The sequence below is a fragment of the Vigna unguiculata genome, chromosome 1 (genome assembly GCF_037176805.1).
Source record: "Vigna unguiculata cultivar grain cowpea cultivar isolate G323 ecotype 2 chromosome 1, ASM3717680v1, whole genome shotgun sequence".
Classification (NCBI taxonomy): Eukaryota; Viridiplantae; Streptophyta; class Magnoliopsida; order Fabales; family Fabaceae; genus Vigna; species Vigna unguiculata.
In genome coordinates this window covers 28,845,720-28,864,634 of record NC_140792.1, presented here as the reverse complement: position 1 = coordinate 28,864,634, position 18,915 = coordinate 28,845,720, and the positions used below count along the sequence as shown (strand labels likewise).

The 18,915-nt window shown below is 32.1% G+C and overlaps 2 protein-coding genes across 3 annotated transcripts; both read left to right on the top strand.

Moving 5' to 3' along the window:
* Positions 1-741: 741 nt before the first annotated feature.
* Positions 742-5,047, top strand: LOC114186869 (YTH domain-containing protein ECT2-like). 2 transcript variants are annotated; one of them, XM_028074917.2, is made up of 9 exons: positions 742-875; positions 1,419-1,495; positions 1,618-1,723; positions 1,823-1,890; positions 2,366-2,965; positions 3,318-3,884; positions 3,978-4,190; positions 4,382-4,528; positions 4,683-5,047. In XM_028074917.2, the coding sequence occupies exons 1-9, from the start codon at positions 848-850 to the stop codon at positions 4,857-4,859; spliced, it is 1,983 nt and encodes a 660-aa protein (XP_027930718.2). In that variant the 5' UTR covers positions 742-847; the 3' UTR covers positions 4,860-5,047. The 2 variants fall into 2 exon arrangements, with proteins under 2 accessions (XP_027930718.2, XP_027930728.2); XM_028074927.2 differs by having other exon boundaries at positions 4,679-5,047.
* Positions 5,048-6,086: 1,039 nt separating this feature from the next.
* On the top strand, positions 6,087-8,275 carry PNSB2 (NDH-dependent cyclic electron flow 1). The gene is made up of 3 exons (XM_028067075.2): positions 6,087-6,677; positions 6,793-7,233; positions 7,794-8,275. The coding sequence occupies exons 1-3, from the start codon at positions 6,246-6,248 to the stop codon at positions 7,989-7,991; spliced, it is 1,071 nt and encodes a 356-aa protein (XP_027922876.2). The 5' UTR covers positions 6,087-6,245; the 3' UTR covers positions 7,992-8,275.
* Positions 8,276-18,915: the final 10,640 nt, after the last annotated feature.

Genomic DNA, 18,915 nt, shown 5'->3' with positions numbered 1-18,915 from the left:
AATTACTTTTTGTTTTAATTTGAAGTGGTTGTATTTAGTGTTTATTTTAATTGTAAGATGAACTATACTTATATTTCTAAATTTTATTTTGATTACGAAGTGAGTCATAATAATATATTTTGGTGAAAAATATGTCTAAAAGTTATTTACAATTTATTTGAATTTTGGGTATTTTCTAAAAATTCACAACTAATTGTAATTGACATTTTGAATTGATGTACTAATTTCAATCTTAACATATTGTAGTGTAAAAGTTTTAAATACATCCAACACCACCAAACTAAAATTACTTCCATACCAAGTTGAATAATATTTAATTATATAAGTATATCCCACAACAAAATTGCTAAAAGAGATAGAAGATGAATTTCCATAAAATATAAGAATTTATCGGTTTTGAACCATCCTTCCAAGATCCAAAATATTATTCTAAAGAACAAAGTATGACAACCTATATTTTTCAAGAAATGAAATAATAGATTATTTTATTTTTTTAAATGTTTATCTTAGATATATTTTAACTGAAAAATGAAAATAAATTTACAAAAATTATTAACAAAAATAAAAATGCTTTTAAGAACTTAATCTTTACTTGAATAATTTAAAAAACTGATACATTTCCTATTTAAGATAAAGGAATTATTTCATTCAAATTATTAATATTTTTCAATATTAAGAACTTAATATTTTTGCTACACTGAAGAGGCAACCTTTCTTGGTATATATAAACAACTAAAAATATAAATACTGAAATAGGTTCTTAGCTCTCCCTCTTCTCTCTTTCTCTGTGTCTCAAACCCAAAGAACACGGAGTTGGCGGCGACCCTTTCTCTCTCTGATTTCAATCATGGCAGCTGTTGCTCCTACTTCTGACAGTATCCTTTTATCTTCAAAACCCTCTTTTTTATATTTAATTTCTGTGTTGCTCATTTCTTAAAGTTACAATATTTGCTATTCAATTCTCTGAGCTATGCATGCTAGGTGTGTAATTCACTGATAAGGGCTTCTATATAATTTTTCTTTTGTAATTACAGTTGTGCATCATTCTCTGGCTTTCAGAAGTTTAGGTTATGACTAAAACACACATTGTTGTCAATTGCTTTCAAGTCAAAGCCCTTTCTTTTTAATTTTTATTTCTTAATTTCTTCCTTTTGTAAACTACTTACACAGAGTCTAGAGTTTGCGAACAAATCTCTTCTTGAAAGGAAATGCGCTCGTAAGAATATATTGAGAGGCTTTGTTTATCTGGAAAATTTTACTGTTCTGTATAATAATGTTTAGTTGCTCAATTTTTCTTCTTTTTTGTTCTGTTGTGTTTTTGCTGTTTAACATGGGTGTCTTTGTCTCTTAATTTCTTGTGCTTGTGAATAATGAAGCTAGATTAGAAGTAAATGGTTTTCCTTTACCATAATGCGTAGAAACTGCAGATTTATTGCAAAATTTGACCCTGGATTCTGAGCCAAAAGCCATTGGAGTTACTGAGCCTGCGAAGAAGGTGCTTCAACGCTTCCAATTTACTGTTTCATTTTCTTTTGTTGGTCATCAATGAAGTGTCTCTAGCACTAGATGTTTGTGTTGTGCAATGTTGACTGATTATTTTAGTCTATATGTGTGCAGAATGGACCTGGTTTTTCCAAGGGTGCAGCTAAAGGGATGGGCAAGCCGTTCAATCCAAATTCAAGCTTTGTTCCAAATGGATACCCTTCGGCATACTATTATGGAGGTAAGGTAAGCAGTTGTGGATTTTGAGGATAGTATGTTATTGACTGCAACAATATGGTGCCGAGACTGTTAGAGAAATATGATGATGGTTATATTTCAGGTTATGATGGGCAAGGTGATTGGAATGTTTATTCAAGATATATGAACCTTGATGGGGGGATGACTCAGGTAAAAACCTTGTTCTCTGGTTTCCAATCTTGTGATTATTATGTTTTTTGTACTGAATATCATTGGTTGGATCATTTTTAGAATAATGTTTCCTAAGATCCACTGGATGAGGGCCATTAGAATTTCTGTTACATGTTAGCTTTAAAATTAATTGATGTTGAACTGGTACTAGCTGCTTCTTTAATTGTGTGGTTATTTCTGAGAGTTCTAAACTGTGCTAGCCACCATCAAAGTTATGAGTGTGTTTGTTTCAACTGTTCTGGTCCTGAGTTAAGTGATTGTTAAGGTAATAGATAATTGCATCTAATAATGTCCTTCTGTAGTTTTTTTTTTCTTTCTCAAAGTCCCATCTTCTGTCTTTATCATTGTGTTAGGTTTTGTTTCTCATAATTTTTATGATAAAATGTAGATAAAGAAAGCAAGGGAAGCCTTTAGCCATCTAATAAAGATTTCTGTTTGTTTGATATTATGACAGGGTGTTTATGGAGACAACTGCTCTTATATGTATCATCACGGTTATGGTTATACACCATATGGAACATATGCACCGGCCAATTCCTCTTCTCCCATGATTCAACAAGATGGTCAGCATTATGCGCTGCAACAGTACCAATATCCATGTTCTTACTACAAATCTCCAGCTTCTGCTGATGTGTCATTTACTCCAAACAAAATCACTGCTACACAAGAAGAAATATCAACTGCAGTTGATGCTGATCATGTTGCTTCATTAAATGTTACGAGTAAAGGAAACACTGTTAACATGGCCAATAGTGATTTTACAAATAAAAATGGGTTAAAGTTATTTTTAACGGGTTCCCAGCATACAACTTTGCATTCAAATGATTCTTATCAAGGGACTAGCTTGCCACCTTATGCCCCTTTGTCAGGATATCAGGGCCCAAGAATGAGTACCCATGCTACACAATTGCCAGTCCAATCAGATATGTCCTTAATATCTGATAGACAGTCCAAACATGGAGCCAAGGTTGGTTTATCTTCATCAATGACCCCTGTCAAAGATTTTACTTCTCAAAGGAATCAAGGACTTCTTCAGCAACTTCCACCTTTTCCGGTATGTTGGAATGATGGTCCTTCCTGAGTGTGATTTCCTAAGTGACCTTTGATTAATTGGGTTATTTTTCTCCGTTAAAAGCATAAAACCTTTAACCCAAGCCTGTGTGCTGTCTGTATTTTTCTTAATTGAAAATGTCCAAGCAAATTAATCTTATGTTCATCAACCAACTTGCCATTTATAATATTGTCATATCTGTGTATGTTAGCAGTGCTTCATGTTTACTTGATCATATTATAGTACTATGTAAATGCTGCATTTCATATAGATGCAGTAGATCCTCCCTCTGTTTATTGTGCCTTCTTGTGAAAGCAATTCAAAATTCAACTTAAATATGATTTCTTAATTGCAGAACTTGAATGGTTCCAGACATCCATCTGGACTTGAAATGGTTTCTGGATTCATGAACGGGATGTATCCAAGCAACAGGATGTACAGCCAATACGGGAACACATTTAGGGCTAATTCTCGTTTTGGATCTGCTGCATATGGATCCAGAATGGGCTCAGTTGATTACAAGCGTCATGCCACAGGTGATGGCTATGGTTTTAAAAAAAGTATGGAAGGTTTCACTGAGCTAAACAAGGGACCAAGAGCTGCCAAAAGTTCTGATAATAAAAATATCAAGAGTCTCGGATCTGTTACATTACTACTGAAAGGACAGAACCTTCCAGTGAAGAGCGATAACAAAGAAGTTCTTTTGGTACCCAATAAGGAACAATACAACGGGAAAGATTTTTCTGAGAATTATTCTGATGCCAAGTTTTTTGTCATCAAATCCTATAGTGAGGATGATATTCATAAAAGTATAAAGTATAGTGTTTGGGCCAGTACTCCTAATGGCAATAAAAAACTGGATGCAGCATATCAAGAGGCGAAGGGGAAGACTGGTGGCTGTCCCATATATTTGTTATTTTCGGTCAGTGTCACATGCACCATTTAATTGGCCAATTTTTAGATTTTCTTGGTTTATCTAATCCACTTGTTTCTTCTCATTCATTTCTTCCTTCAGGTCAACACTAGTGGTCAATTTGTTGGTTTGGCAGAGATGTTGGGTCCTGTTGATTTTGGTAAAAGTGTAGATTATTGGCAACAGGACAGGTGGACTGGTTGCTTTTCTGTGAAGTGGCATGTCATAAAGGATATTCCAAATAGCGCATTGAGGCACATAACACTAGAAAACAATGAAAACAAACCTGTAACAAATAGCAGGGATACTCAGGAGGTATTTCCTTTGCAGCTTGTTTCACAACTTGGATCCTTGATTGGTTAATATAATAGTAACTAGTGAAGAGATAATATGATCAATGGTCATCATTTCTGTGCATAGGTTGCACAATATCCTTGTTGGTTTTATGATATCCCACGAACCCCCCCTCCCTTTCAACTAAATTCTTATGTATGTCTCTTCTGCAGGTCAAGTTTGAGAAGGGAGTTCAAGTTGTGAAAATTTTCAAGGAGCATTCAAGCCAAACATGCATCTTGGATGATTTTGGATTTTATGAGGCTCGTGAAAAGGCAAGTCAGGAGAAAAAATCTAAGGAGCAGCAGTTCCCAAAACAGGTGAGACTCATGTCCTTGCATCATGTAGTACAACTTCCTACATCTGACATGTTTCTGCAAATTTTAGAGTGCTATGTTTTATTGATTTCCTCCTCCTATATGTAAGCTAAATTGAGTATAACATGAACCTTACAAGATATCTTGTTCAAGACAGATCAGCAAACCCAGTGATTTAACAATTGGGACAGTCACATTGCTAAAGTCTCTAGATGCTACCTTGCCGAAGGAAGCTGCTACTGCAAATACAGCAGAAGATAGAATGAATTCAGAGGGGCTCCTAGAAGGGGATGGGTCGACCACAGCACCTGAAGACTCTTCTAAGAGCTGTTAAACCAATGACAGTAATTCCGTGATTTTTGTTTTTGTTGTTTTTTACCCATTTCCTTAGTGATGTAGTGAGTGCTGGTGTTTGTAGTTTCAAAATCTCTTTGATTATGTGATCTTGGTCTGGAGTGGAGTATCTGATTTCAGTTTCTTTTGTCTCGTTTAATAAAACGCGCTTGCTTCGGTGGTCATAAATTCATGGTCGGTCAAAGAAAGTTTAAACTAAAATATGTTCTATTAGGAAAATTATCATGGGAGCGTTTTTCTATAAAAGTGTTGAATCAACCGAATCTAGTTTCAATTTGACTAATGGGTTTGTGTACATAATTATGATCTGTCTTTTAGCCAATTCTTTCCACATCTCTATTAAAGAGTTTATAACAGGATCTTCAGTTTAGAACATTATCTTAGAAGTGTTTAAACGTTATCTTATTAGTTTTTAAGACATGTTTTATAAAAAAATTCTTTAAATAAAACTCTTAATCATAAGAATGAGTAGATTGTTTTTCTGAAAATATATCTTTCTACCAATAATTAAATAAAATATTAATTAGAGTGAGAGTCTTGTAAAATGTTTGTGGTGGAATTATAGTTGCAAAACCATATTAGAATTTGTGTTCCGGTGAATTTTCATAAAGTAAATTGTGAATACATGTAACAACAATTACTCTTAGCAATGATGACGACTTTGTAATAATGGGATTTTAAAAGCTTTAATCATGCTTCAAAATTGTTATGCCTGGCACGTGTTTCCGCTTTATCATCCCCCAAGTTCCTACTTTTAAGGAATTGGGAAATTTGATCCAAAATAGATTTGATATTTTGGATAATCATGTGCAACTCTTTAAACGAACCGTCACTTGTTATTGAACCATGATTCAGTTCCAATGGAGATCCGTGTTCTCTTAAATTTTAAATACCCTACATTTAATTCACGTATAATGATTCCTATTAAGAAATTATTCACCTTCCCACAAGTCGTGTTTTACAGAGATGACAGAAAAATAGTCTTCTATTATCATGAGCTAAAATATCAGTTTTCAATTCAAAGAAGGCATCTTCTGGAAAAATAAAACATAATTATGTGAAACCACAAATGATGAAAAGGAAAAAGGCCAAAATGGATAACAAAGGAGATTTGTGGCACAGCAGAGTTTTCCTTCTTGTCCGTTCAGAACTTATTGGATTGACCCTTTCAAGATTTTTCACTTGGCAACACAGTGCCTCATTTTAGAGTAAGCAAAAAGCCAACAAAAAGCGCATTTTTATCCAAAATAAAAATCCAAATAGATAGTTGTGTTGAGTGAAGGGTGAACCTTAGCAACAACAACATGTTCATCACTACTCTGTGTGGAAGCTGTTAAATGAGGTAGCTACCTATTTCAACTTCTCCATGGCTTCTTTTCTTTCCTTATCTCTTCCCAAGCTCAACCTAATAAAGGCCTCCTCAGCAACAAACACCTCTACAGTGACTTTTCCCACTGCTGATTCACTCACTGAGAAATTTGGCAGAAAAGGCATAAAGTTCTTGGAGTCTGATAACATCCCCATTGTGGAGCTCACAATCAGAAATGGAAGCTCCTTGAGGCTAAGCATACCTGATGCTCATGTTACATCATACAGACCAAAAGTTCATTGGAAAGACGATGGTTTCGAAGAGGCTCTTTACACAATTCCTGCAACTGAATCGGGTCCATACAAGGCCAAAGGTGGGGTTGGTTTGGTCATGAATGAAGTTCTGCAACCTGGAGCCAAAGGGTTACTCCCTTCAACTTTAGAATGGACTGTTACTGATGTTGACTCTGATGCCATTGATGCTCTTCAGGTACCTACCCTTTCATTCCCCTTTTCTTTCATATGGTTTTCACACAAGTTATAGTCTTGTTTTGCATGTGAAGCTAGCACTGAAACATGGTGTTGTTTGCTTTTGTTTCCTTCAGGTTGAATTGAGCTGCACCAGTAGATTCTTTGAACTCACATACATTGTTACTCTGTATCCTGTGAGCATGGCCACTGCAGTGGTGGCGAAGAACTTAGGCCCCAAGCCTGCTACTCTAACCAACGCTATACTAAGCCATTTTCGATCTAAGACAAGAGCTGGAACAGCAGTTCAAGGCCTCAGAAGCTGCTCATATATCCCTCACTCTCCTCCATCTTCTCCCTTTCAAATCTTGACTCCATCTGAAGCTACCTCATTTGAGCCTCCTAGATGGTTTTCCTTTGGTGCTGAACCTGAAGTCAAGTTTGGCACATGGGGTAAGCAAGATTTGACTATGACCCTCCTTGAGAATAAGATGAGTAGAGTTTATTCTGCACCTCCAGAGGAAAGATTAAAGACATTCTACAACACCCCTCCTTCCAAGTATGAAACCATTGACCAGGTTAGAATGAATGATTGTCTAACTCTGCCCTGTAATCAAACATCAGAATATTTTCAAATTCAGATTTACTACTTATGAACATTGATCAAAAGTAATGTGGTTTTAAAATCTCATCACAAAATACTGATGTTTGTTTTTGTTTGGGTCAAATATGTTGAGTTTCAAAATTTCTTCCAGTTTGGTCCTCAAACTCTAAAAATAAATAGATATCCTCCTAATCTAAGTGCATATATAGGATTTGAGCTTAGCCTCGTAAAAAATTGACACTACTATTAATTCAAAATTTTAAGACAATGAATTTATGGATCTTTTTATTTTTAACCAATGTGACACTTAAACTCATCTGGATTTCTAATAAATGTTTCATGTTAGAGCTGTTTATACCAATTATCAAATGGGTACAAAAAGGAATTTTAATGGTTGCGTCTAAGTTTAGGGATTATAAACATATCTACCTTTTTCTTGTATTTGAGAGGCATGAGTATATGCTGTTAGAATTTTGTTTCATGCAGCAGATTTTGTGAAAGCTTTTTGGTGAGTAGTTCCTGTTGGATTTTCAGGGACGTGAGATTTTCTTCAGGGTGATAAGAATGGGTTTTGAGGATATTTATTTATCAAGCCCTGGTTCTTTGTCAAAGAAATATGGGAAGGGCTACTTCATCTGCACTGGTCCTGCTTCGTTACTGGTGCCTGTGATTGTGAATCCTGGTGAAGAATGGAGAGGGGCACAGGTCATTGAACATGATAATTTAACATGATAAATGTGTTCCAAAATCCACTGAGAAGTATAAAACTGAAGTATAACTCAGCTTCTCACTAAAGTCGAAAAACCAAACACAACATCTGCACCTTTCATTCCTCTCTCTTTCTTCACTCATGCTTCACTCCATTTTTCATTTTTTTATTGGTTTTTTCTTTCTGGAGCAGGATTTGTGTTGTTCTTCCCTCAAATTATATATAATTGTTATTTCATCTATGTCCAATTGTAAAATACCATATCAATAAAAGAAGTTGCATAATGCTTGCAGATTTTTCATTTCAATGAGCCTTAATGATTAAAAGTACTAATAATACTGTATTTGTTGTATTTGACATGGGATAAAACCTGTTATTTGAGAAAAAAGAACAAATTATGATTAAGATAAAGAAGCATTAACCTTAACTTAAACTTTTAAGCATAAGCAACCTCTAACTAAATTTTCTAATAATAACAAAAACTACTGGTACATTAAAAATATTATTATGACTGTTGGAAAAATTTTACCAAAAGAAAACCAATGTCATTGAAATCCTTTTGTCATTTTTCTTTGTTCTATGGTTTCAACAAAAAATAAAACCTTTTTTTTTTTCAGTTTTTCCCACGATGCGATGGACTGCATTATAATATAATGAGTCAAAATTCTATATCAATTGTTTAACGTCAATTGAGTAAAGATTTTGACAGAATTTATTTACTAAATTGAGAATATTTAATTTTACATTTTTAATTATGCTATTAATCTAATGGTTTGTCGGTGAATTTATTTAACAAAATTTAATAAAATTTCTCTCTTACTCTCGAATTCGGTATGTGAATAATTTTTTTATTCTAAATTGAAGTTTATTATAAATAGAAAGATACGTTATAAATAAAATAGATGACATTTTTAAGTATATCCATTCGGAATATGAAAAAAAATATATTAATAATATGATATATGAAAATGAAGTTAAATAGTTAAACTCTTTCATCCAGAAGCAAAAACATTACACAATAAGAAAAACATTAAATATGTAGGGATATTTCAGGAAGTCAGTCCCGGTTTTCGAAACCTTTTAAAATTCAATGTATAATGAGATTTTATGAGAATTAAATTAGATAAATTTTTAACTTTTTCTATAAATATAAATAATTAAATATAATAAATATTGAAAAATTTATTTAAACATATTTTTTATTTTATTTTTGTCTCTTGATTTGTTTATTGAAATGTTAAAGACAAATTCATTATTTCTTTTTTCTCATGTTTTCAAATATTTTGTTCTATTATTAAAAAAAGAAAAATTTCTATTGTTTTACTTATACTAAAATATTAGTTTTATATTTTTTTATCTCATGAGTGTTTTCTACTGTGATTTTTTATGATGATAAAAGTTATTCATAATTAATCTTATTTATGACTTAATTATATTTTTTTAATAAATATGTTCTTCAATATTTAATTAGATTTTGGTAGCTTATTTTTTAGTTCTGAACCTTTCTTTTTAATTAGGTATAAAAAATAAAAGAATATATTTTTTTAAAGATCATTAAAGGGAAACTATGAAAATGACAGCAACACAAAATTAATTTCTTTCACTTATTTTTAAGCAGGATATTAAGGATTAAATTATTTTTTTGTTTTATTAATAAAAATGATTGAATATACAATTTATAGTGTATTATTTTAGTTCTTTCAAAATTTTTAATCAAGTTTCGTAATTGATTATGTGATTAGATGCAAATTAGTATTTTTTTTTAATTTTCAAATTTATGATATTCTTTTATAATTTATCATTGTACTCTATTTGTATTTGCAAACCATTTCTTAAATTTTCATTCTCACATGTTATTAGGTGCATTTTTCTTTTTTAAGTAATTAATTTTTTTTGACCCATTAAAGTTTAAACAAATATTTTTCTTTGTTTACTTGATTATAATTCTCTCTTTACGGATAAAAGATTCATGTATACATGGGTTTCTCCATGAACCTCCAATAGATTTTTCTGTACCCAAGTCCCTGCATTAATTACAATTACATTTATGTCCCTATCAAACTGAAGTAGGCGAGGTAATTAAAATAGGTATTGTCCTTAGATAAATTTTAAGTGAAACATTGCATCTCCAAAGCTTTCGTATATTGAGCTCCAGAAAGGATGTAATGTAAGATAATTTTTTATTTTTTACAAAGTCAATACTAGTTGTCTACCATGTTTCCAAATTTCAAATGTCAAGATCTGGTTTATAAGAATACTGGATTTGGACATACATAATGGAATTTTCAAATATTATAAATGTACCGAATGTCCACATCTGGTATGTACATAAGTCAGATGTCAACATCCGATTTTATAAGGAAACGAATGTCAATTTTGCTCTTACAACGAATGTCGATATCCGATGTAAGACAACATCAACAAATATTGTGGTTCTGAAGTTGATGTCGACTTCCGGTTGATATACTTACCAGGTTTCGACATCTGATATTGACTTGTGCTAGATTTAAAGTCAATGATTTGCAATGGATGGAGCTTCGTTGGATCAGTAATGATATCTTAGTTCGCACGTATCAAACCTTAGTCTGTAGATACAAACTTGAAACTAATAATCGAATAATTTCAACAAAACTCTAGGCACAAACTAAAAGTTGTCTCATCATCAATAATTCCCAAATTACAGATCCTATTAAAATCGAAACAATAAAAGCCAATGAACAATCATAACAATTCACATCCACTAAGCACTTAAAAGAGAAAGTTATTGAAAAAGCATTACTAAAACATCATCACAGAAGAACATCAAATCATTTTATGTTTATTTTTATTCTAAAACAGAATATGCTTCTAACTATCTGCATCATGTGGCAAAATGAAAAAGATTAAATATCCTATTAGCCTGCAGCACTACTCGTATTGAATCCGCAGATCAAACAACATATACTACCTTTATCTATCAAGCAACACAATATATAATAGGTATCATAGTAAAGAACAAAAATGCAAGCAAAGTTTACGCATGAAAACAATTTACAACTATTTTCTCAATATGTTGCCATGAAGTTACACTTACAAGCAACAATACATTGGGTATAGAGTACAAATCACCAATTAAGAAGAATTGGAAGAAGAGGGAAAAATATCTTTAACAGTAGAAGCAACAATGAGGTAGTTAAGAGTGTTCTTCGATGTTTCCTTCTCCCTCTTCAATCTAGCGATAGTGTCCTCCAATTCAAGCAGCGCTTGTTGCTCCCTAGGCGTGCCCTCGAAGGTGCTGCCAACGAAGAACGAGAACAACGTTGGAAACAAGTTTCTTCTCAAATCCCCGCTCATGCTTTATGACTTCACCAATGCAGCCAACGACGACGGTTTTGGATGTCCACATCCGCAACACAACCCATATACCTGATGTCAACATTCGCAACACGAAAAAAATAAAAAAATAAGTTTTCGAATGTCGACATCCGCAACACGAAACACTATATCAGATGTTAACATCAGCAACACCAAAACACTGTAAACAAATTAAAAAGAATTTAAAAACATAAAGAAAGTTGGCTGGCCTATTTTTCCTAGATGTATACTTTTCCATGTAATATCATTTAGTGGGAAAGATCATCTTTTTCAGTAATTCACTCATAATTTAATTTGACGTCATATAAACATAAAAATCATAAATATTATATTTCTCCTCCCGTCTAACATTTTGTTTCATCTTAAGTTAAAGTTCACGAAGACATTAATATTAATCTCATTTGCTCTAAACAATTTTTTTTTCGCATGTACTTGGACAAATAAACTTCAATTTCTTTAGCACTATCACTACAAAACATGTTAATTTTAAGGGAGGTTTATTATCAAAGGTTATAATAACCTCTGCTAACAAATATACTACTAGAGGTTTTCCAAACCCCTATTAAGTAAAGGATGTTTTTCGTACTGTTGACATGTGAAGCCGAAGGTGGTTTGCTTCTTGAAGATTTGATGAAGACTTAATGAAGCTTTTGAACTATCTTGAAGCCATTTCCATGGGAATGATGCCTACATTGATGAAGGAAAGGTGATTTGATGATAACCATGTTGGTCAAGGCTGGAATGTGTGCTCTCCATGTAGTTACATCATTTAGAAAGTGTATTTTAAGTTTCTAATTCATGTTGTAGACCTTATAGCATTAATTATATGTTTTTGGTCTTAGGTGCGTGTTTTAATTTGTTGAATGGTTTTTCAACAGGTTAAAATGTCTCTTTTAGTCCGTTGAATGGTTTTTAAACAGGTTAAAAGGTTGGTTGCAGTAGTCTTAAACTACAACAAATTCAATCAGTTGATTTAGTTTTTAATTGACTGATTTCACTTAAGTCAAGTGAAATCAACTGATTGATTTGAAAATCAACCTGTTAAATTTCGTAACAGTTTGACTATAAAAGCTGTAATTTTCGAAAGAGAGGTCTGTTGATCATTTTAGAGCGCGAATTTGTTCTAGAAACTGGTGGAAACTCTCTCATTCGTGATCATACGTGTTGCAACTGTTGAAGATTGATCTTGGATCAATTCTTGGAGCTTTTGGCTTGGTTTGAAGTTTGGAGAAAGTGGTTTATGGTAGGATGGGCTGTGCTACCACTGAGGTTTGATCTTTCTCAAGCTTTGTGTGTGTGCCTGGTGGTTTTCCAGGTCTGCAAGAGGGTTCTTGCTGTGCTGGTGCGATTCTTGTGTGATTCGAGAGTCTTTTGTGGTGCTTTTGCATATTTTGGAAGTGTAAGGGTGGATACTTTGTAAATATTTTGAAATAGTGCAAAGTCAAGCTCAGGTTGCCTTGACAAACTGGATGTAGCTCAGGTTTGAGTGAACCAGTATAAAAATTTCGTGGTGTCCTCTCTTCTCTAACATTTCTCTCTTGCATTTTCATTTTAAAGTTTAAAAGAACTTGTGCTTTAATCATATTTTTCATGTTCTTGCACGTTTTCATAGCATTTGCAGTATTGAGCATGTTTACATAATCATTTGGAACCTATCTTGATCATTCTTGTGCATTGTTGCTGGTTTAAAATTCAAATTCGCATTTCTGCATTTTTCCTAGTATTTTAGCAGACTGTTTTCCTGTTTCAATCGGTTGATTATACCATAACAAAATCTGTTTAGTAAAATCAATTGATTAACTCTGTTTTTGATCGATTAAAAGTGTACAGTTCAGTACTGTTTGCATCCTAACTTGGTGATCTATTTGATTCAATTAAAGGTGTTTTTTAGCTTGCAAAGATAGCCTAAATTTTTAACTAGCCAATTCAACTCCCTTCCTGGCTTTTCAACCATTTCAAAACTAACATGTACAAACCCCGAGTAAATTTGGTATTTTTTTAGTGTCTTACCAGTAGATATCATTTTCTCCATCTTTTTTCATAGTTTTTTTTCTTTTTCGAATATCACCTTTTTCATTCACTTCTTTCACAACTTTTCTTTTTGTTTTTCGAATCCTTTCTTGTTCACTCACAAAAACGCAGTTTGCTCGCGTGACCTAACTTTCTCTCAATAAATCTTCTATTAGTGTGACCTAGGCTCTCTTTGCGAATTTTCATCCCTCTTCACCATCACCACTCCGAGCGTGTCACGAAGTCTTCCATGTTGTCACGGGAATCCCCTTCTAACCTCAAATCGACGCCATTTTCGCTTTTTTCGAGGGAAACTCCATCAGGAATGTTAAGTTCTTAATCAAATGTGAGCGCCCAAATATTAGGTTCTTAATTGAAATATTCATCGTTCTTCGTATTTTGACTAATGATCATTTTCCATAAAAGAGGAAGTTGATCGATTCCAATGTATTTGAATTTATTCATGCCTTGCAAAGTGCTCTAAGACAAACTCATGAGGGGCGTTGATATTTGGCTAATTAACTGTCTTAATGGTTTTAAGGAACAAATCATGGTACACATGAAGAGAAAGGTTTTGAATTCCACAAAACTTGTTTTCTTCTCCCCTATTAAGTTCACCATTTGTTTATTTCAATGCCATCATATTCTTGTATCCCCTTTAATATATACAGGACAATGGTGCATACATGGAGCACAAGTATGTTGGACCAAAGTCTATACTTATCCCTGGTCTTACCTCTGGAAAACATGTTATTTTCCATATGCATATACATGTTATTTTCCATATGCATATTCAGTTGTAACTTCAAATGTTGTCCTTTAGCATATTATGATGTTTTTGGTCTTCTACATATCCTATAGCAATACTATAACTTAGTTTAGATTTCCTATTTTGCAATAAAGAGAATCAACTTATCCCAATCAGATGATATTATTAAAATATCTTTCTTGTTTCTAAAATTAAAATATCTTCCAAATTGCAGCCTGCAGACTAGGAAGAAAGAGATTACATTGAAGACCTTGATGATTTCAAACCTGAGGTATCCAAAAGCTCTAACCTTTCCCTAACGATAATAGAACAAAAAGTTGGTGGTTATTGCTATTACAGGGATATGATTCAATCCTAAGAGAAATTCCTGACCCAAATGCTAAAGAGGTTAGTGTTAAAAAGGCAAACATTTTGTGTGGATAAGCATATGATGTAAAATGCTAGTAGCTAAGGAGGCATGGAGAAACATGCATGGCAAATAAAAAGGTGTAATTTTCTTTTCACTTATGTTTCCTGTTCTACAGATCTTTTGAGGACATTTTTGGAAAATTAATAAACTATTGATTGTAACTTTTATTTGAAATCCTTTAGTGACTACAATGCTATAAAGACACAAATTGAATAAGATTTTTTTTGATGATTTTGAGAACAACAAATCCTTACCCCGCTATTCTAAGAAGAGGTCAGCAAAATATTTTCTTGACCTTCCCAAGTCAGAGCTACATTCAAGATTGAAAGAGAGTTTAAAGAAATATTGCCAGAATGTTATGGTTGTTTCATTGAACATGTTTGATTGAATAATATATGATTACTAAATCTTGATAGATTCCACAAGCATATAAGTGAGTACTCGACAAACCTGTTACTGAAATTCGCGAAGTAGGAATCTGCATGTGGAAAAATCCATTAACATTGTTTGCATGTGAGTGCATATCATTGAAGATTAATTTTGAATGATAAAGTTAACCTTTGCATATGTAGTTAGATGCATAAGTAATTATTATCTCCTTAGATGTTCATAACCTGAGGAACATATAAGTTATACAGTTCATGACAAAATGAAAGCTTTAGTTTTAGCATAGATTTTGAAAATTTGACTGCAATCAGCTAGCTGTTAATAAGAATAATATTTTCTTTCATATGAGGGTTATGAATCTTAATCATATATGAATATCAGTGATCAGAGAAGGAACCACATCAATGTTTGATTACCAAAATCAAGATGAGAACATAAAACACTATGGACAACCCACTCCACCAGCATACATGACAAGAATTCCAAATGAGCTTCCTCTCTTCCTGAGTTATGGAGGTGCTAATGCTCTTTCTGATGTTAAGGATGTGTAACGTCTGTTAGAAATTCTTAAAGATCATCACCTAGATAAGCTTGTAGTGCAATACAAAAATGATTATGCACATGCAGATTATGTTATGGATGAAAATGCTTATCGAGATGTCTATGAACCTCTTATATCTTTCTTTAGGCTACAACGATATCTAATGAATAATACATCCGATAGAATTTTATCATTACTTGTCTCTACATCATAGAATTGAAGAACATAGAAATGTCACCATGTAATTTTACGGAATATGATATTATTAAAGGAAATTCCTATAATCTTACTTAAGTATGTTATAAAAAAGATGGTTAATATATATAAACTTGGTTAAAGCTGATATTAATGCCCAAAGTTTTTCGGGAAGCGAGTTAAGCAACTTCACAAGGGTAAGTAACTTGACACAAAAACTTATTACCTTGTTCCCTCACTTTAATCTTCATTTTGATCCTATTATTCTTTCCATATTGATTAGAAGCATGTACAACTTGGTGAGAGAAGCTTATACTAGATTGAATGACTTGGAGGAAATTGATTGGGCTTTGTTAACCCAAGGTATATATTTGTTTTGTTTAATCAATGTGTTTTATAATATGTGTAGTCGCGTGATTTTTGCAAGGTATATCGATTTTGTTTTTTTTTCTTTTTATTTTTTTTTCATGTAATTAGAGTGAATGTGTTTAGATGGTGCTGGAAATAGGTTGTGCAAGGGATTATTAGCGAGCATGAGTCACATGAAGCGTTACCGAGGAGTAGTTTGAGGGTTTCTTCATTTACTATGTGTTGTGGACCTAGGTTAATGTGTTTGCGTGATGCTATGCTGATTTGTATTTGCGTGTAGTTGGGTGTCTTGATTCGTGTGAGTAGGGGTAAAATGAGTTTGATTTAAGGGTATTGTCTTTTTAGTAATTTGGTGCATTGTTGATAGATAAATATTGATGTAATAAGTGAAATCAGGACAATTTGTAATCTGCTAACAATTTAAGAGTTATTTGAAGAATTGCTTAATTGAATAAAATAGTTAGAGGTATAGAGTGTCTGAGACCTTTCCCCTATATAATACTCATTACTGTACTATTAACAGTAAAATCATTGGTTTATGATAGTGCATGTTGGTTGGTAATTGAAGCTCATTGTTTGGATTTTTTTAATGATAGTTCTAAAGTTATTTAAGTCTACAATCTGATGTAGGTTCGTTGAGCTTCTCAACTTTCTTTGCATGCTTTACAAAAGGTTCATTGAAGGACATTTGCCTGCACCATTGACTGATGTAGCCTTCTCACATGCACCATAAGTAGATGATCATAATAACATTTAAATCTTTAGTATATTAATATATATATATATATATATATATATATATATTATATTGTAATAAATGTTACTAATTATGATTATTTTTTATGTTAGGTATATGATAAAGGGAATGTTCCAAATAAATAAACAAATTATTCAGATTAAGATTGATAGTTAGAGAATGAAGAAACAAAGATATTGTAATATTTCATTAGTTTGAACATTTAAACTTATTATTTATCTTGAATTTGTAGACAGAGTTTCTTGTTTTTATGAATGTTATATCTAGTTATAAATAAATATCAAAATTTTAGAATTTTTGCTTTTTATTTTATATGTTTTAGTAATTATGTGGATTAAAAAATTGCAACAAATAAAATTAAAGAGATTTGAAACATCAAGCAAAAACATTTATAAATAATGAATTGTATTGGAGGGGTAAAAAACCCCACCAGGGACTTAAAAACACTGAAGTTGTAATTAGTAGAAGTTTGAAAAACCTTCACAAAATAGCAGGGGTTCCAGAACCGTCGGTAAATAACGGGGGTTCAGAACTGCCGGTAAATAACAAGGGTTCAGACCCGTCGATAAATAACGGGGGTTCAGAATCGCCGGTAAATAACAGGGTTTCAGACCCGCCGATAAATAACGGGGGTTCATAATCGTCGATAAATAACGGGGATTTAGAACCGTCAGTAAATACTACTTTACCAGGAGTTAGTCAAAATTGCCGGTAATCCGTCAATGATGCTAATTTTTTCAAAGAAAAAACAAACCTCGAGTAACATCTTTAACGAAAGTTAAAATCGCCAGAAATGCCAAAAATAACTTCTGTTAAAAATTATTTTTCTTATAGTGTATATATCAAGTGAAACTTACCATGTGGTCGCATAATTTTGTAACTCTTTATCTTCTTCGCTGTAACTCTTCCACCAAAAAAGCTGGACAAATAAAAAGCCTATATAATTCGACGTTATCTTAATTGGTATACTCTTTTTGAAATTATGAGGACTACTTAAAAGCATTACCATGTTTTTTATCCTTAGTGTCAACTTTTATACTTATTAAAAAAATCTTTAGTCACTTTTCATTCTATGGAGTTGTTGATTAAGTTGAAATTTAGTATTTCCATTTAAGATTTCATTTTTCAAATGATCTCATATAAATTATATAAGTTTTGTATAATGAAACCTAATAAAAATATAAAATAAAACATAAGCATTAAAGATCGTTATTAAATTGAAATATAAAATATATAGTATTATAGTTACTACTTTGGGTCAAGGTAGTAAGCAATATCACGAAGAAGTCTATAATTTCAAATTCCAACAAGTATCGATGATTTTTTATATCTTTTTATATATTGGTAGTCTTGATTCTTGAAATTTTTAAGTTATTTGTTATTTTAGCTCTATTCATATCTTCACATATATATGGTATGTCAAGTTTGGAGTCTCTATCTATAAACCTTAGTACTTTCGCAAGTAACTCATTCCAAACAATATTGGATGAATTTTCAAAATTTATCATCACATAAAACAATTTTTACCTTCCTTTTTTACTAACATGATTACTACTAGTTGTCCATTCGTGTGGATGAACATATGCTGAAGAGGACTCTTTTGTTATGTAATACACTCAAGGTTGAGAATAAAAGTTGTAAATATTTTTACTATTGGTCGAGTTAATCTTTTTTTTTCGGTGCTCTATATACAAGATTAAGAATTACATATGCTATAAATAAGAGCTGTGACTTTTTTCTTTATATTAGATTTCCACCTTTTCGAAAGAGTCTTGACTTCTTTAAATGTTTTCTTTATAATATAACTTCAAAATCATTTCTTTCATATATCATTCCGAAAAAAGGTATAGAAAATGATATTTTTCTTTATTCAAACAAGATAATGTTTCATGTAACATCACCTAACAAGTATACGCTATACTTATACCTTGCTAAAAGTTTATATAAAAGTTTAATTGCACTCTCATAATTTTTAAAATTATCATTTTTGTCGATTTCTGAATTATTTGTTATAGAATATTCTTTAAAAAATTTTAAATAGAATTTTCTGAAAAGAATTTCCAAGATACGTTAAATATATTTTGGAATGAATTTTCTAGAGCAAAAGTTTTCGGAACAAACTTTTCTAAACATATATGATATCTTTTGAACAGGGC